We start from the raw sequence: 20,025 nt of genomic DNA, 5'->3' as shown, positions 1-20,025 counted from the left end.
ATGGGCATGCTAGGCAGGCACATCTACCCAGAGAGAAACAAAACTATCATCTCCAAATTTCCATGAGTTTGATACTCTGGAGTGACTGTTTAAAATATTTTGCTTGTGAAATAAAGTCCTGGAGAGTTCTGTGGCATGAAATCTGTATTGTGGTGAAAGGATGTCACTGAAGACACCTGTAGTTGCATGCTGTGGTCTCCTTTAATTAACCATTGTGTAGTGTCAAAGGGCAGTCTTAGTGGGCGTAGGTAAGAGCCTGCTTGCATGCTCACTGGACGTGTGACTTTGTGGCCTAAGTTCTCAGTTTGAGTTCATGGACTAAAATAGTCATTACAGTCAGCCATTCAGAGGATGAGGGGTGTGTTGAGTTGATGTATTTCATGATTTGCAGCAGCATATTGCTTTCTAGTTTTTGTGCAGGTTTTCATTAGCTGTAAGCGAAATCTCAGGTCTGTCAGCGCTACTTCCAAAATGTTTATGGAGTTTTCGGCTACTCCTGCCCTGGCTTTTTTTTTTTTTTTCCCCCCTCCTGCTACTCATTTGGTATTTATTGTACCTGAAAGGAAAGGAGAGTGTGTGACATACTTCTTCCTGCTATGTGTATAATGTGCCACACAAATATTGCTTAAAAAACCGGAAACAGCCTTTTTCCTCGTACACAGGAGTAGAACAGATATAGTCTGTCTCCATGCCTCACATATCAGAGGCTTTATGGGCTGATGTTGGCCAAAAAGGAATACAAGTGTTTATATAAAGGAAATGCGAAAAGAACATTAAGGTGTTAACTTCATTTGACAGTTGATGTAATTTGTGCTGCTCCAAAAGGGGTCATCTATGGGTGATGCTTTGCCACATAGTCTCAATTCCTTATGCTAGAATTGAAATGTACAAACACACGATTGCACCCATTGTGAATGATAGCTATGTGGGAAACTGAACTTGCTACAAACTAGCTGTTAAAAAAAACAAAACAACACCACCAAACTACCACCTTACCTTTCTCCACCACCTAAGTACTTTTCCAGTCAGGTGAGGGTGATGTGGGTGATAACAAGGTTGGAAGAGCCCCAGCAGCAGCACATGAATAGGAACAGAAATGGGAGAGGATGGCAAGCAGTTGTACAGATTTAGGTATCTTAGGTCAGTCATGAAGCTACAGAGTAAGATCAGCACAGTAGGTTTTGATTTTATTGTTTTCCCTTATTATCCTTGATTAATACACATTTGATAGGGTTGTTCCATGCAACAAAAACAAATTTATTTTCTTGTCAGTTCTTATTATCCAGGGCAGTATTCTGTTTTGATGAAAAATTTGAGGAGGACAGTCTTGTACTGCATCGTTTGAAAACATCCATGATTTTTTATTAGTTTGTTTTAAACTATACTTAATTGCAAGTTACTTTCCATCAGTTGCATGCTCACCTTTCTCTTACATATTTTTCACCAACCTGATTTTTTCATATTTAGCCTTAGTCCCTCCAATACATCTCTTCTCTGCAATTGTTGAGGTCTTGAAAAATGGGCAAGTAGAAGCAGGGACAGTTAGAATAATGAAGTTTTCTCACCTAATTTAAAGTTACGATTTTTTTGGTCAAATTGTGCCTTTTTTTTCGGGGGGGGGGGGGGGGAGCGGGGCGTGGGGGTGGCATTTTTTTATTAGCTAGTTTATAGAAAAGTTTAGGCTACAATAAAAATTGTTCAAATAATCTCTTTTCCCCCCCCAGTTCCTGCAGCTATCTGTATCATCAGTTGCAATTCTTTTGACACCATTTACTGGCACTATTCTTCATTCCAAACTGGCAACCTAGTTTCGTAACAATATGGTCATACTTGAAAAAAGGTGAATCCAGCGTTGCTTTCAGTTAATGTTGTGTAACAAAAGCAGTTCTGTATGCTCCCTGGTAATCATTTTAGAGTGAGGCAGTTACTCTGGATCTGTGCAAGGAGAAGCGATTTGAAGATGCATTCAGTCCAGCCTTGAAAGCAAACAGGGACAAATGGTAACTATGGTAACTTCAGCAAGTGATACAGAGAATAGTGTTTTCCTATGCAGGTGAAAAAGTCTTTTCTTTGAGGTGAAATACAACCTATAGGCATTCATCCAAATTACTTTCTTTTAGCGTCTACTGAAAGGTTTACATAAATGAGATTCTCTTCATTCCCAGAAAGTGTACTGTATTTTGGTGTATCTTGGTGGGGGTATTCTTAATCAAACTGCTTCATATTGGATTTGATTATATACCACTTACTTTACCTTAATTCCTTCTTGGCTCTCAACTTGAAAATAAAGTTAGGAAGAATGAGTACATGGCAAGTCTTAAGAGTCTCTGGATTTCAGGATTTCACGAGCCCATAGGGCAAATTCTCTTGAAATGGATTTTGTCAGTTCAAGAACAGTTTTGTTCTTTAGATGTTGACCTTGTTGTTCTTTAGATGTTGACCTTGTTTAAATTAGTCACAGGTAAATGAATTCTGGGTATTTGAGGCTCTCTCCATAGCAGCTTACAAGTGTTCTTTGTTGTGGAAAACCTATTGTCAAATTACTGCTGCCAGGCAAAGTAAACAAATAATTCCACATAAATTCTTGGAAATAATTCGAAGGTTGGGGTAACAACAGTTTGTTTTGGATCTAAAGGACTAAAGCTTATAGATTATTGGGAGGAAGCGTCCTTAAGTGACACCTTCAGTCCCATCCTCTCCTCAGAAACAAATACCTTTTGTAAGACCAAATTCTCTAACCTTAACCTGAGCAGGTTCCCTTTTTTCCTAAATGTTAGGTAGGTGGGCTCATTACCTGATCCTGACTTAATCCCCCTCATCCCCCCTAAGAATGAGGGACTTACTTTCTAGGATTCACTACCACCACCAGTACTGCAAAGATTCATGAAATTTGCAGTTATTGTTGTTCATGTATGATTAAAAGTGTCAATTATTAGAACATGTCTGGCAGCTGAGCAACTGCCCACTTTTTGCTTAATAGGATATTAATTAATAACCTCTCTCCACAGGCGGCAAGGCTGGAGATGTAATGTGTATCCAGCCTGTGGGAGGTTAAACTCTTGTCTCCCACTGCAGAGTGCCCTGGGCGAGAAGCTACGGCTCAGTCAGAGAGAGGCTGTCCACCCTGTGTCTGCCATACCTGGCACTGATATCCCTGGCACAGCACCATGCCCATAGCAAGTATTTACACTTTAGGGAGCTTCACTTTGTTCTAGCTAGTTTAGAAAGGATGAAATTCAAAAATCCAGTGTACACTGGATAGGGTGCTGTTTCTACCGAATACAATTGTTTTTAATCTATGGAGTATAGCAGGTTCTGATACCCTCTAAAATGCATTATTCACTGTGGTTATAATGCCTTTTATCTTTTCTAAGGACATAAAACTAGCTTTTCGTCTAACTTTGTCCCAGATTGGAATGGGAAAAATCATTGTCATGATGACAAACCTGAGACAGGACTTTAGCATTGTACGGTAAAATATATGTACTGCTCTGTAACTTGCCGTCGGTGGCTGGTGGAATTACTGGCCGCCATCAGCAGCGGACAGGACAAGAAAAGCTGAAGACAGAGCCTGCAAGACATCTTGTTTTATTCGCTATTCTTTTGCTAGACTGTAAGGCCAGGAGGGTATGATGATTTTTTTGACAAATATGATTCCATATTCACTGAAGTGCAAGCACTAAACAGCTTCAGCGGGAATCCTCTTAACCTGCGATCACTTTGAAGGTAGAATAAAGTTCTGTGCTTTGGTCTGCATTTCAGATTAAGCAAAGGTGTGTGGGATAGAAGCGCTTTTTAGTATTGTCTTACCACTTCATAAAGATTAATTACTGGGATATTGTTACACTTGATTTTGTATTGGTAAAGTTTTCATAGCCTTTTCATATTTAGTCTTGTCGTATGAGTACTGATGTCTTACCTACATAGCAGTTCCTATGTTTTTTCTAGTGCACACTTGGTGAAGAATGAGAGATACTTTGCGCTGTGAGGGTTTTTTTTAAATGAATGACAGATATTTTTCTAAGAAAATAATAATGATTCCATCTGCACACCCCACCATGCATCTGAAATATGTAATGCATCCACAAATGGACTGTAATCAGTCCAGCTTTCCCCTTTTTTTTAATGAAGTCTGAAGCCCCAGCCATAACGTGGAATAGATCATGTGTAAACATGAGAAGCAGCATTTGTTGATGGAATAGATGAATTGCCATATCCTGGTTATTTCTGATGGAGCCAATGAAATGACATTTCTCTCCAGAGCTAAATTTTTTGCTTTCTAAATGAAGATTTGCTGGTAGAATATATGGAAGAGTCAAGCCTGGTCTGACTCTTGAATTGATTTGATAGAGGATTCATTTAGTTGTCAGGTTTAGGGTTCACATTAGAAACATTTGGGCAAAGGAAAGTGAAAGCGTTTCCTATTTCATCTTACTAAAGACAGCGTACTCTGAATGCTAATCACGCGTACTCCGAAAACTCAGGCTTGAAATGCTGTAAATCGGGTGATTATGGTGACTTATTATTGAGGGGGCTTGCATTCAGTGTGGATTAGTCAGTGGCTATGGTTTTATTTATAAGTGGGCTCAAATAGCTTAAGCGCATGCTGGTTCTCTGGGGGTATGGGGGCAAGAGGTAAGCACTGCCCAGCAGTGATCCTACGTTGTGATTCAGAGTTGGCTTTTTTTTTACGCAGAACAGAGAAACAAACTGTGGTATTGTTGGAGTAGAAAACCAATTTTAAAAGCCACAATCTGTCATGAAGAAGTCTGTATTCCTTTTAGTTGTTGTTGCTATTATTATTGTTGTTGTTGTTGACAGCAATATGAAATCTTTTTCAAAGTGAGTGATTGCAGTTACTTTAGCTGACCATCTTTGGCAAGATCTTGACGTAAAATCCCTTTTGAAACATGGCCATGGTCTTATCAGAACATCTGTTTGCATAACATATATTTCATAAGTAAGATGCATGTTGTTTTTTAAAAAAAGCCTGAATCATCCTCCCTACCTTTATTTTTAAGCTAAACACTTTCAGCATAAATATAAACTGCTTCTGCAAATGCAAGCTAAGCCTGTTGCTCTGTAGCCTTTGCAGCCCTCTTCCTCTCCTTTACCTTTCTTTCCCTCTTCTACCCACCTACTTTCCTCCAACTCCTACATCCCCAGGTGCTGGGACACTACAGAAAGCTCAATAGGTTTCAAATATTCAACCTTCCCCCAGCTTCCAAAAGATGAATTAGGAAAATCTGGAAAAGGCTAACAATACTAAAGGCCATTTTAAAGTCCCAAAGTGCTGAGCAGTCTATAGTTTTTACATTTCTATTAGAGGCTAATTTTTAAAGCAAATACATTGTAAAAAGTAACATAGGAGTACCTTGTTGACCAACCCATGCTTCCAGGTGACCTGAACATACAAATTTTACACTCATGAACTGCACTAATAAATTACTTACTTGCTTTTGTGTCTTAATATTAACTGAAAATGTTATTTTAATTAATTTCTATTTAACTATTAAAATACAGATATTGATTTATAGGTGACTCCTACCTTCCCCCTACTCTGTTGGTCTATGATATGTAACTGTTTAGCAAGATTACCACTTTCTTAGTTAAACTCCGAAGCATTTACTGTTTTGTTTCTTTATCACAAGGTGACAGACCCCTTACAGTGTATACCTGAGATTTCTTGCAGCTTGGGGAAAGAACCAGTCGGTAACACTGTAAAACTTAATGTGACTGATAGGTTAGTTCAACAGCTGTGTCCCATCTGGGATTGTCCTATTTAGGATAGCTTTTCCCTTTGGTGCTACTTTTCCTTGCTTTTTGAAGGATAGTATGTCAAGTATTTTGGATACAAAACCCAGCTGAGTAAGCCCATCTTATTTTTATTTTCACTTGTTATGTGTTTTAAAAAGATTGGGGAAAACTTCCAGAATAAAAGGAAAGTCAAATAGGTGTTTTTTCATGTGCCCAGTCTCATGGGGCTCACGGTGACATAAGAATATGGAAAAATTTGTTGTTTCAGACCTACAGACATGTAAAGCTCAGCCATTTGTGTCTCATCCGTGCAAGGTCCGTAGACAACTTGACACATGCAAACAAATTATTCTAACCTGAAACATCATGGGGAGAATGCCTGCTCTTTCCATACTCCTCAAGGTGAACCAGTTCATTTGTTTCTAGTGGGGGGTGGGTAAACGAACCCTGTACTGATACATGGGTAGAAAACTCTGTCTCATTTCTTAAGGAGAGTGAGAAGATTAAATAGAAAAATTATTTTAATTTTTTTTTTTTGCCTATTAATGTAGAGATTTATACAGTAGCTCTTCCTAATTGGTGAGTTTTGAACCAAAGGCATCTCACTGCTTTAAATTGAAACAAGTAGTCCTTAAGTCCTAAGATTCACCTTCCAAGTTGTTTTTTTCTTCCATTAAAAAAAAAAATAAATTCTATCTTCACAAGCTAATATAAATTTAAGAAAAACAAAAAATTTTGTGTCCCTGTAGGAATCTGCTGGGACAATGTAATTATTTCTGCAAATACCAACTACAATTCTATATATAGGTTAACCCGTCTTTAGTCAGTTCCAGTTGTCTTTGTGTTCTAAAGCAAAAGAAGGCAGAAGATCTCTACCTTGTCTAATGTGTTGATGTTATAAGGATAACACCATTCCCTGGTGTCACACTTCTGTGAAGATCCCATCGGATGGGATTTGAATGGGAAAATTGATCTACTTCCAAATGCCATTTCTCTGAACAATAAAGGTCTACAGGTCAACTCCCACTCTGAAAACTGATCATTGACAGAGCTGAATTCATGTTGGTAGCAGGACTGATCTCTAACATACATAAGAAAAATGTTTAACAGTGTACTGTATCTGTTACATTTCTTCTATTTACAAAAGGAGAAATAAATTACCCTGGTTAAGGAAGCCTGGAGGAAAGTAAAAGTGGCTTAATATCCCTCTGCTCCATCCACTGAAAGGCCTGATTTTATCCCCAAGCTGCAAGAAAAGTGAACAATTCTTCGTAATTGAGCTGTGGAGCTCATGAAGGAGGGGGACATTTTTACTGAGGGACTGATGCATTATCCTATTTTCTAATAATATTACTTTACGATACTGCTTCACTTTAAAATGCTGTGTTTTGAGAAGAGGCATTATGAGCTAAAGCATACAAAAACTGTACTGTTTTTTCTTCCTTGCTGTAAAAAGCAGAAACTTGGATGCTAGCAGAATGGCAGTGCAGTATAATTGTGTATTTAAAAAAAAAAAAACCAAACACATCAGAATGGAGCTACACATAATCAAGCTGGATATAATGTTGAGAACGTTGAAATCTTGCCCTTTGTACTTCAGCTACCTTTTGACTTTGTATATTTTGCGTTTCTGTTTCTTAGATGCACAGCCCACAGATGGAGAAAGGGAGGTATGGAATCAGATCAGTGCAGTTTTACAGGACTCGGAAAGTATGCTTGCAGACCTTCAGGCTTACAAAGGAGCTGGACAAGAAATTAGAGATGTATGTTTGTTAATGACAGTTCCTGGGAAGCAAAATCAAGCAAAACTCAAATGTGTTCCTTGCTTCTCTTCTGTATCCAAGCACTTTCTATGAAATGATACAAAAATTTTCATTAAAATTGTATTTAGAAAATACATTACAGATTATGTGTAACATTGAATATAAAGCTCTAATGTGAAACCATTAAAAGATGGCTGTTGGAACTTCTTTTACGTTTACTATTAGTAATTACTTTTCACTTCAAGTAACACCATTACATATATATCGTGGTGTAAGTCAAAGTTGAGGACACAGAAGAAATAATACTCACATGTCAGAAATAAACTATAAAAAAAGTTGAAAATAGTTTTTCTTCTGTGAAAGTGAAATAATGAACCATAGTAAAGTATAACCTTAAATCTACTTCAGATGCATCTTATTCTATGAAACTGGTCCCAAAGTACAATTCTGAACTGTAACTTAATTTTTTTCTCAGCTGACTAAACCTTTTCCTGCAGCAGTGTCGCAGTTACTGTTCACATGAGCTGTTGGTTATTTAAGAACCTGAATATGTTGGAAGATTTCAAAAGCATCAAAACTGTAAAAAAAAAAAAAAAAAAAAAGACTATTTCTGCAACCAGCAGTCATGCAAAAGGTCTTACCTGATGCTTCTACAATAGTTTTGTTCCCCAGAGAATATGTGAAAACATTTCTGTATGTCAGTGGTGCACTGGAACGAATAATTTTAAATCAGTATGTTATGGGGGAGAGGGACGGTGGAAAACATGGTATTTTTTTTACTTACTAATTTCCTACTACGTGGGAGGGGGGGGGTTGACTAACTAGTTCCCTACTCCTGTGCAATGTAATTTTGCATGTTTATTCTGTGTTTTACAGTACATACTTTCTAAAATAGTATAGTAGAAAAATTCCAGACTACCTTTTGCTTGATATTTGCATATCACAGTTCTTTACAGTAATGTTTTCATTTCAGGCAATACAAAATCCCAATGATATCCAGTTACAAGAAAAAGCATGGAATTCAGTATGTCCTCTGGTCGTAAGGCTGAAGCGCTTCTACGAGTTTTCACTCAGATTAGGTGAGCCCTGATTTGGTATGTCTGTTTATTAGGCTACTTTTTATATTTAAAGAAATAGGAAGTTTCTTTTCCCACAGACTCTTAAAGGTTTATTATTCTTTCTGTTTAATATCAACAGACATTTAGCAGCAATTACGTTTATCAAAGCATGTTTTTAGTCTTAATTTAATTTCCAAATTATCATAGTTTTTTAGTTTGCCACTTTAAATAAATCTGTATTAGCTAAATGGAGTAGTACAAGCAAAGAACATGATAAAACTGTATAAAGGTTTACTCTGGTGCCTGCCACTCTTCTGCTTTTCAGTGGTCCATATTGTACTAATGAAATTTCTTTTTTGTAATTTGGATCCTTCAGAGATTTAAAAGGAATGCAGACCAATAATTTTTTGAGACTTTTTAAAATGAAGGATAAAAGGGGGAGAAGTATATCAGTGTACTTTCTCACAGGGTGAAAATCCGAAGTTGGGCATATTTTACACTGATTTGTCATCCTTACAAACCCCCAAAATGATGTAATTGTTCCTTGAATTAGAACTCTGAAAGAGAACCGGTGTGCAAAAATGTATATATGACGTGGGAAAGCTCCCAATGCGAGGGGATTCTTCTACAACTTCCTGCCAAGTATGTCTTCCACTTTTTGAGTGAGGCTAGTAATTATAGCTACGGGACCTGAATTACATTCTTATCAATGTCTAAGAGTACACTTTCAGTAACAGAGATGCCAGAATAATCTCTATACTGAGCTGATAGCTAATTGGGGAAGATGAAAGAGTTGAATGCAAGAAAAACACTTTCTCTAGAATTTTTGATAAAGACCCCAGGTAAAGGGTGATAAAAAGGGAAAAAAGCTCAATGATACAAAATAGAGAGAAAATGGCAGAGCGCCTAAAGAGGCAGATGTCTTTCACTAATGTTTCTCACCTTAGAATAGTAAGAAAAAGCATTTCTGTTAGGGGTCTGCATGTTTGAAGGGTTCCTTCCCTTTGAACAAAGTATATTTAGATACTTACTTAAAATTGTTATCATAATGTGGACTGAATAGAGTTTGTACTTCTGATTTTTATTCAGAGAAAGCCCTGCAGAGCTTATTGGAGTCCTTGACATGCCCACCTTATACTCCAACTCAGCACCTGGAACGGGAACAGGCTCTAGCGAAAGAGTTTGCTGAAATCTTACATTTTACTCTTCGTTTTGATGAACTTAAGGTTAATAGAGTCTTCTAATCCATGTTGATTTTTTTTTTCACGTATATTTTGAACTGAAACTGATTATTTCCTGTTTGTCTTCCTTGAAGATGAGGAACCCAGCAATTCAGAATGACTTCAGCTATTACAGGCGGACAATAAGTCGCAACAGAATAAATAACATGCATGTAAGTAAATAAAATCTGATTTACTGTTCACACTGAGGTATTTATCAGTATGCATTTATACCATTTATGGTAATGTTTTTTCCTTTGATTCGCTAGCCGTTGTGTTCTCTCCTTCACACTGAGAGTTAATCAGCAGTCCAGATTAAGTGATTAGAGTGGAACTGTTCATGCAACAATCTGCTTGCTGACATGATCATGTACTGTATCTTTTTTTGGCTGCCAACAAGATTTTAAAAGAATTTTACTGACTTATTTTTTTCTCGTGTTTTCATCAGCTAGACATTGAGAATGAAGTAAACAATGAAATGGCCAATAGGATGTCCCTGTTCTATGCAGAAGCCACACCAATGCTGAAAACGCTCAGTAATGCAACTACACATTTTGTATCAGAAGTAGGTAGCGGGGGAGAAAAGGTCTAACACAGACATTCTTGATCTTAATTTTACAAGATAAGTTTACTGAACGTTGACTGTTTTTTACCCTTCTAGAACAAAACGTTACCAATTGAAAATACAACGGACTGTCTAAGTACTATGGCTAGTGTATGTAAAGTCATGTTGGAAACACCGTAAGTTTTCCCTTAAATCTTGTTTTTCTTGTATGAGAGAATGTGTGTTGTATTTTAAGTGGTTACCTAGGATAAACACAGCTTTTCCAAATGAATTCCTGTATGTTTGCCTTAAGTTACCACTTTTGTATACAAAGCATGACCTGGTATTGGAAAGCCTTGCCTCCTATTTTAACCACCTTACGATATTTTTAATGAATCAGCATTGAGTTTTGTTAGGAAGAGCTTACATGGTCAGCCTGCATTTCAACAAAAGGTTAAAATATAAATGTAATCTTATGCACTTACAGGCTTCAGTGCCTGTGTCTCGTCTAACCAAGGCCATAGGCCAACAACTGCCTCTTGTTTGCCCGTGCTGCTCAATTATCAGCCCACACAGGTGCAAAATATTAGCTCTTCCAAGTAGCACTTTTGGAAATGATGCACAGGGACTATTTTGACAGTCATTTCAGTAGGTCTTTTTTGGATGCAGCCATCTTACTTTGGATATGAGAAAGTTCAGCTGTATGAAAAATGTGCAAGACAGTGGGTTGCTATTGTTTAGCTATGCATTTAGTTGAGTATATTTTAGGTTAGATGCCTCTTTGAGTGGAAAACACTTACAAGATTAGAGTCAAGGTAGTCTTCCTGTCTTTGAATCATTCCCTGTAAAGTGTTGAATTCCTGAGGTTATTGTGTTTGTTTATGAAAATTCTGGAGAAGTGTAGGTAGGTGTTGGGACTCATCTCACAATCTTGAGACATACAAAGTAATAATTGAAGAGTAACCTTATGTGTCAGCTCATTTTTTGGCAGTAGAGAAACAGAATGTTGTGAGTCATCTACCAGAAGATTATCTGATATTTCTAATTAAGGGATAGTCAAGCATTTTCCCATCAAAATGTCTGTGGCCTTTAAATCTGTTCATGTTATGATGCTGTGTAAGAGTAAAAGTTAAAGTTGTTATAAACTGAGAGGCAGTATAATACAGATTTTAGTATTTTAAAGGTATGTTTAAGTGAAAAATAATTTTTTATATTGAAAATCAGTGAATGACAGTATACAACAATACAATATATTATTTACTCAGTATTTGTTAGGAAAATTGTGATAATGTCTGTTTTTCGGGTTTACTGTACTGTAATTTTTTGTTTTTCTGTACTGTAAATGGGGTTTCTTCTCTTCTGTAATTAATTTTTCATTGCCTGACCATGGTTTCAGGGATTAGAGGAGATAGTGTCTGTCTTAACTGTGCCATCAGTATTCTTATTTTGCAATTGAAAAGTCAAAGAAAAATTCTTTGGAGTTAGTTCAGTCCAGTCCTATCTAATAGGCCTCTGCATTTTAGATGTTCAGTGAACCTGGGTCCTTCAGGTTGCCTATGGGTTTAGAAGAGAGAGAGGGTGCAGTGACTATGATCCACCTAGGTGAAGCCCTGAACTTACTAGCTGCCAAAATTAGATCCTACGTCACTTTTTCAAAGTAGGATTTTAAGCAAGAAGAGTAGCTTTCCTTTAAAGGTCCCAATATGTTGTGTTTCTAGTATTAAACAGAAGTATGATCAGTCTCCATCATATTTCATGAACCTGTGGAAGTCTTCTACGAAGCCATCATGATAGGCATTTTACTGAAGTGAATATCTGAACTGTGAAAGGGGGTATTAGAAGGCGTTTAGATATCTCTCTTTGCTTTCGAACCATTCTTCTAAATTGACAAGGATTTATGCAATTCAGAGATCTTTAAAACCTTAAACTACAACTTTAGTTCAGATTTCATGCGCTTGTAGTCCAGTTTGCAAAATTTTCCAGTAAAAAGTAAAGACTGTTTGTTTATTTTGTTCTGTTTTCCAGAGAGTACAGGAGTAGATTCACCAGTGAAGAGACTCTCATGTTCTGCATGCGAGTAATGGTGGGAGTTATTATTCTGTATGATCACGTTCATCCTGTGGGAGCTTTCTCAAAGACATCAAAGATTGATGTAAGAGTGACTTTTCTTTAATACTCTGTAGGTTTGGGAATACTAGTTTGCAGCTTTTTTTCAGCACAAGCTTATGACTTTATATAAATAATTTTAATCACTTTTAAACGGCAAAATTTAGAGTGTATCTTCACCTGTGTACTTCAGTAATGTCATCTTGTTTGAAATTAAAATAAGGATAAGTCCTTTTTTCCTCGTATTTTCTTCCAGACAGTTACTAATTTTTCTTTGTTAGCTCTGCTTTCCTTCCACCTGTATGGTTACACTAAAATAATTTTGTATTACACCTACCCTGGAATAAGTGCTGTGGTCATAATTTTTCATTAATCATGTAATTTATTTATGCTAAAATGCTCATCTTTGGCAGTAGTTGTGTTGTAAATAAGCAGGTATTTGACATTTCTCTGCTTTGTCTGAGCTCTGAATTAGCAGAACTGAAATGTTGTTGTGATGTCGATAATGAGCCTTCTGTTTAGCTTTGACGTGACCAGTCACAGGGAAATCAACCTTATTTTTTCATCTGAGGTACTGCAAGCACACACAAAAAAGTACTTAGTTTTGCTACGTGTTTTTACAAACCTAAATCTCATGCGCCACATCTTTCAGCAGAAATAAGCTGTTATTCATGAAAAAAGATGCTAGATCTTTCCCGTTACAAGGAAGGCTACTTCAAAAGAAAAGAAAATATACATGTTTATATAAAAAATTGTGCTCCATGATACTGCATCTTTGTTAGCATTTTTCATCTGCAGATACAGTATTTTACCACATCTCCTCTTTGACTCTGTTTTATAGAGGGAAAGGTACATCACAAAGAGGTAGATTGATTTGCTCAAGGTCATGCAGCAGAAAGAGCCTGGGAATTGAATGCAGACTTCCTGACTGCTAATTCAGTCTCTTGCCTACAGAGACAACACAAGTACACAAGTAAAATTTTGATAGAACCAAATATACAATCCGAGTGCTTTGTTTCTCACACTTACTCTAAAGCCCTGTAATCTTACAGGAAAGTTAGCTTAGATGTAAATGGGAGGCAGGAGATGTGTGACTCAGTTTTTAAAAATGAGTATATGGTCCCAAATCTTTATTCTAATGTAAAAATCTAATATTTCAGGTGGTGATTTTGTTTTACTTGATAAAAAATTATTTTCTCCAAACTACTCATTTCTTCGGAGCCATTTTAAGAGAATTTCAGGGAGGGACAGTGGAACAAATTAGCCTTTCCTTACTTTTTCAAGACTGGAGACACTATTTCAAGCTGTTCCTAGCTTAGACATCCTAACAGCCTCTCTTTTTTGACTGTTTTAGGGATTTGGATTCAAACAAAAATTGAAAAGAATGGTTTGAATTTTTATCCCCTTTGAGTTTATCTGATTTGATATGATGTACTGTACTGAATTATGTGAATATAGTCTTGAGTTTCTCTAGTTCAGGAAAAGTAACTGTGTCACTTCAAAACATGTGCTGCTACCCTGAGAATTCTGCAATTTGCAAAGCTAGTTTTATGGTCAAGGTAGAAATTAGCTAGCTGAGCAGTGACCGGTGACTGTTGGACTAGTCCTTGGGCAGGAGGCTGAACTACATTTTCCAAATAATTTTTATTGGCAAATACATGGACCATGACTTCAGTTAAATATTTCATCATCCATTTCCATAATAGGGCAGTTGCTCTTCAGCTGCAAAGAAAATACTGGAATGTAGATTTAGCACTGTAATGTCACTTGGAAAATTAGAAGGTTCAAATCTTGACTCTGCCATGTCTTTATCTGTCACTTCAAATAAGATGGGATTAATCTAAACTAATCTTTGGATAGCTTTTAGATGTCTTCATAGCAGTGGGAAGAAATAGGTACTTCTGGAGGATGTTTCATTACATATGAAAGTATACTCTGAACAGGTTAGAGGAATTTCTTATTTCTCTCTGTTGACTGGATAGGGAGTCTGTATAATGGGTCAAATGAGTTCTACCTCTGCTTTCTTTGCTTCATTTCCCCTTTTGTTTCAGCCTGTTTTTTATAGCCTCCACAAAGATGTTAATTCAGTATAGTATTTAAAATCTACATGGTGTTATTCTTATCATAGATTAAATTTGTAAACACTAATTATGAAACAAATCATAAGTTAACACCAGTTAGTTTTACAACTAAAAAATGAACACTGAAAATTACTTCCTTGTGTGCAAGCATTAAAATAAGTCAGAGTTGAAACTTCTGATAGTTGCGAACAGCAGTGACATGGAACTCTCTTCCAGAATATCTTTTTTTTTTTTTTAGTTTATATTAGCTGTTCTTGGTATTTTTTAAGTTGTAATTGGAGAAATCATGTGCAAGTTAAAATATATACACTTAATATTGAGTTTACTATCTACAAGCATTAAAGTAGATGTTACTTTCTCGAAAGTTAGGTTTTTACCTTAAGGTAATATTTAATAAGTTGTAATGCTTTTATTGTGTCATATAAAGCAGCATTAACACTCAGTAGGAAAAAAACCTGCCTGTCTATGGTGAAATTTTTCCTTGTTTTCAGCTAGTGCAGTTCATATATTGTTGTTCAATAGTGGCATGCTTCTGTTCCCAGATGAAGGGATGCATAAAAGTTTTAAAGGAACAGCCACCTGACACTGTGGAAGGACTTCTGAATGCTCTCAGGTATGTGTGGAATAATTGTTTGAATCAGCTTTAACAAATTCCTCTTTGTTTTTCTTCCAATCTCTTTATAGACTTTTCACCATAGAAGCTTTGATTTATTAAGAAGATTGTCCTTTTAGGTTTGCCTTCATCACCTGGAGTTTTCTTAAGTTATATTAATTTCTTTCAATTCCATTTCACTTTGATAAACAATGACTATTAATATTGGAAATTACAATGTCCTTCTTCAGAGACACTTGTTTATCACCTAAAACTTAGCAATTTAAAAGGTAAATAATACATCAAAAGTAAAAAATGTATCTAAGCTTTGTTGCATAAAATACCCTAGAAACTACAACATTTCAAAAGCAAAAAGTAGAATTTACTTCTCAGACCCTTAATACTTCCCTTCTCTCTTTCCCTTCTAATTACACTTTCTTTTTTGCTAAATTATACAACTTCAAGAAAACAACAGCCTAAATCCCAGTCCTTTAGCTAAGTGTTTAAGGTGCTGTCTTGGGAAACAAGATGCAATGGTCTGACGCTTCTCTGAAGCTGAGAAGGGAGTCACTACCAAGTTTTTCAGAGCTGTATTGTATTGAATTCTCTAGCTAGTGAATGCTTGGGGAGAGTGAGAACTGCACCTCCATATTTGCTTATCATGTCTTTTGAATTAAAACTGGTGTGGAGTTAAATCCTGCAGGTATTAGGTATATGTTCAGCTTCCATGATAATCAAGCTCCCTTTGAATATAAGCAGTGGAGAGTGTTTGGGCTTACATGGAAAAAAACACACTAAAGCTCTTCTGTACTCCCAGGATATTTAAGGAAGCTGCTTAAAATTAGGCTTATAGATTATGCCAAAATTAAGTCTAGATTCCTAAGTTCTTTTAACATTTACCATATTTCTTATGTATTTCCTTGATTTTACTTCTTTCAAGGCTTTTAATTGGGAAAAAAAATAATTTCAGCCCAAAATTATGACGATGTCGTAGACGGATAGCAAACAGGATTTAGCCAGGATTTAACCACAATTCTCCGCCTATTAAGAGGGAGTAATTTATTGCAAGGCGCATTTAGAAGATAAAGAGCACCAGACTATTAGCAGTTAATTCCAGTGATCAGTGACAGAGGAACATATAAGTTCCTCCTCTGTGGAATTGTACTGCAGTGATTTCAAAACAGGTACTGAAGTTTTCAGACTTTTCTTGTTCATTTTATAAAATACTGTTTTAACTTGTAATTTCTAGGTTCACTACAAAACACCTGAATGATGAATCTACTTCAAAACAAATCCGAGCTATGCTGCAGTAGTATCCTGGGACAAGTAGATGTTTGTATTGATCACAGAAGATGTGTATGTTTACATAATTTAATACAGTTTGATGTTAATACTTGTGTGTTATTTACATAACCATTTTCTTCACATTGCTAAAGTACATGAATCTGTTCATAACCTGACTGACTTTGTATAGCGCAGCGTAAGTTTTTATGCTAGCCTTTATCTTCTGACTTTTAAAATACTTTTTTTACTTAGATACTTCAGCTATGACAATTTATCTGTGCATTTTAATCCTTAAAAATCTTCTATCAAAGAAGTAAGTAGTAGTGAAGACAAAATGGAAATCAAATAAACTGAAATGTCAAACGTGCCACAGAAAAGGAACTTCAAAGAAGGAGAAAGTTAATGTAAGAGAAAAGTCATTGGATAAGCTTTAAGGACATGTGCACAGTCAGTTTTTTAGCCAGTTTTAGAATCTCATCAAACTTGTATGAATAGGAGAATACCTGAATGTTCATCACTTTCATAAAATATGTTGTCTTTCCTGTAAAGTGGAGATCCACAAAATTTTAAGGATTATGTGCTGGCTGACATTCAAAAATTTATTGCAAAGAGGTAATTTTACCTTTTCTGTTAAGTTTAACCTGTACCTTTCAACAATTGAGGAAATTAATATCCTTTTTGAGATTCAGTGTAAGTAAACAGAAAATATGTTTTAAGACCACTAGTAGATTTTGAAAGTTCTGTAAAATTTTGTTAGATTTAGAAAGTAAAGACAAAATGCTAATGCCTTGACTTAACTCAAAAGGGTTTGTCAGCATAAATATATCATGATGAACATTATCTCTTGGATATCTCTTCCTGGTAAGTAATTGTTTTGCTGATACTAGTATAAAGCACAACACTTCTGCAGCAGCAGACTTCCCTAGTGTCAAATTGACCTCATCAGACTAGGGATGATATAAATAAGTTTTAAGAGCTGAGCTGTTCTGGTATTATTCATTAGGTGATTCAGAGTCAACACAGAAATATTTATCAGCTGACTGCTCTTCATTGTTTTTTGAGATGGGATTGATTCTTCAAGGAGTTGAGTTCCTTGCTGAGTTGTTTGTTCTTACTTTCTAGCCATTTTTCCAGTAAATGGAATAGAAATACATTGCCAAAAGCAGCAAAGTGCTCATGCTTTGTTAAGTGTGTCTTCGGAGTGGTCTGCAGTTGCTGTACATATTCTTGCAGAGGTCATGTTCTGAAAATGTGTTTGATTTAGTGTACTTTGCTTGCATGTATGTGTGAAAACTCTAGTGCTTGTGCACAGATTCAGATCTGTATTTGCTTATTCCTGTGTACTTAAATCAGGGTTTGTGTGCTTTCACTGGAATTTTCATGCATATCACTTCTAAAAACATTACCTGAAGTCTTTGAAGATGCATTTGGTCTGCTGAAGCTCGGCTGCACTGTGACAAATTGAGTCATTGAACTCGGTTCTTAAACGGTATTAATATCATCAGTTCTTTGGAGTTGGGCTTGCTTTAGAGTTTATTTCTGAGCAGAATGAGGTTTCTCCAGCCTGATCTGAACACATAGGCACCAATGTTACATGTGTCGTGATACTGGACAGCTTCGCAGCTCCAGTGTTCATGTCACACATCTGCAGTTGTAGCAGCAGATCTGTATGTTGTCAGGAACAGAATTAGAAATCATGCTAGGGTTTTTTTTTCTTTTTCTGGAAGCATTGATCACACTGCTTTTTCACAGTAGTAAATCCACTGTTTACAGGCTCCATTTTTAATGGGGGGACATTTAAAAGTGTTTATTAGGGAAAATCCTGCTTTGTTCATAGTCACTTCCAGTTAGGTGAATCTAGGTGGATGGCAGGTCTTTCTGTTGAGCTTTGGTAACTGAAGTTAATACATGCTTACCTGCAATTATTTGTCAAACAATGAAGTCTTATCTTTAAGTAGCCCAGAGGAAAGCTATTTGTCACTTGTATAATAAAAATGTAAACCTTAAAGCATTCTGTGAGTTGTCATGTGCTGTTTGCCAAAGTCACTGAATTTCTTTGCCTGCTTTGATGTTTTTGTACAGAAGTTTGTTTGAAATAATAAAAAGTTTGGTACAGCAAGCATTGGAACTGTCTATATTTAGAGACAACATAAACAGGTTGAGAAATATCTCATTTAAAGTTTTGGATCTGAGATATAGTAGGCTCACCTTTATGTTTCTAGTTTATAGTTTTTAAAAGCATTTAAAATGTTTTACTTGTATGCCACAGCAATATAACCTTATGTCACTTAAACAATTTGGTTTTTTCTGGCAATTCTTGGCACTTGTCTGCCATCTTGACCATGGGAAATTGTTGATACTGCTATACAGAGTAGAGGGCATGAATTCCCTTCTATGACTTTTGTATCTTCACATTAATCATCCTAGGCTGTGGTGGCCATCTCAAATTGCATTTATAATCAGTAAGGCCACCAAAGGATGATTCAGTTAATCTTTAGATAAGTACAAATTAATTGCTCTCAGAAGAGCTGTGTAGACTGATGGTCAAAGTTATTGATTTCCATTTCATCAGTGTTTCTTCTTATTTTGGCTCACCATAATGTAAGAATACATGTTTGTAATATGATAAATATTTAAGCCTCATAAAGACAACATTTCAGAATGTGAGCGTGACTACTTTGGGTCAGAACAGCCCTAAAAAATTTGCTTGTTTTGTGGTGGAAGAAAATACTATTTTAAGGTGGTATAAATTTGAAAGACTAGAATTTTCTGCTGCAAACAAGTGAATGGTTTTGAAACATAATATATGACTCCTAAACATTCTGCTGCTACTAAGTGGCTGTCACAAAGGATAATTACTAAGATTATATTTACTGGTATGTAATAGACCACATCACTCAAATAAATTATGTATTGTTTTCCATGTCTGCTAAAATTTACAAAGCAACAAAACATCTTCTCTGTGTTGCTTTCTGTGTTGTATTTCAGATAAATTTAAACTGGAAGACATGAGTAGTATATAACATGACTTGCATCCTTACATTTACTCTAAATGAAACAAAGTAGGATATAAATTCTTCATATGAAATTATTCCTTTACCCCCTCACCCATTTACTTCTTGAGAATCAATATATTCCTAAAAAATACAGTGCCAGTTAGGTGGATGCACATTTGGGAATACTGCATCATTTTTTCATGCTACATCTTGTTTTGGCCAAAACCAGTTGAGATTCTTGTCTGTCCAGTTCTCAGGCTGTCAAGGTCTCACAAATGCTCTCAGCATTTGTGGTGCATCCCTTCAGGACCCATAGACTTGTATGTGTCCAGTTTGTTTAAATATTCCCTAACCTGATCCTTCTCTGGCAAGAGTAAGTCTTCCTTGCTCCAGACTTTCTGCTTTCAGGAGCCTGGGATTCCTGAATAACCTTACCATTAAAGTTGGAGGCAAAGGCGGCACCGAGTTCCTTGGCTCTTTCTGCATTCTTTGTACCAGGTCTCACACCCCATTTAGCAGTAGGCACGCGTTTTCTGTTGCTGCCAATATATCTGTAGAAGCCCTTTTTGTTGGCCTTCACATCCTTCACCAGATTTAACTTCAGAAGGGCTTTGGCTTTCCTAA

General features: G+C 36.2%; 1 protein-coding gene across 9 annotated transcripts in view; it reads left to right on the top strand.

The window, feature by feature from the left end:
• The window catches only part of CYRIA (CYFIP related Rac1 interactor A), a 58,115-nt gene extending 39,587 nt beyond the window's left edge, over window positions 1-18,528 (top strand). For 3 of the 9 annotated variants that reach the window (XM_055713689.1, XM_055713681.1, XM_027810782.2), the window contains 9 exons: window positions 7,399-7,520; window positions 8,494-8,599; window positions 9,668-9,804; window positions 9,894-9,971; window positions 10,247-10,363; window positions 10,460-10,539; window positions 12,368-12,494; window positions 15,021-15,142; window positions 16,371-18,528. In XM_055713689.1, the coding sequence (XP_055569664.1) occupies window positions 7,470-7,520; window positions 8,494-8,599; window positions 9,668-9,804; window positions 9,894-9,971; window positions 10,247-10,363; window positions 10,460-10,539; window positions 12,368-12,494; window positions 15,021-15,142; window positions 16,371-16,434 (882 nt within the window). In that variant the 5' untranslated portion in view covers window positions 7,399-7,469 and the 3' untranslated portion in view covers window positions 16,435-18,528. Of the gene's footprint in view, window positions 1-6,025; window positions 6,160-7,398; window positions 7,521-8,493; window positions 8,600-9,667; window positions 9,805-9,893; window positions 9,972-10,246; window positions 10,364-10,459; window positions 10,540-12,367; window positions 12,495-15,020; window positions 15,143-16,370 lie in introns of all 9 variants that reach the window. The other 6 variants (XM_055713684.1, XM_055713683.1, XM_055713688.1 and 3 more) reach the window with 3 other exon arrangements.
• The last annotated feature ends 1,497 nt before the right edge of the window (window positions 18,529-20,025 follow it).

This window comes from Falco cherrug, chromosome 6 (genome assembly GCF_023634085.1).
Source record: "Falco cherrug isolate bFalChe1 chromosome 6, bFalChe1.pri, whole genome shotgun sequence".
Classification (NCBI taxonomy): Eukaryota; Metazoa; Chordata; class Aves; order Falconiformes; family Falconidae; genus Falco; species Falco cherrug.
Note: the sequence above shows the minus strand (reverse complement) of the source record. Positions and strands in the feature narration are given on the sequence as shown.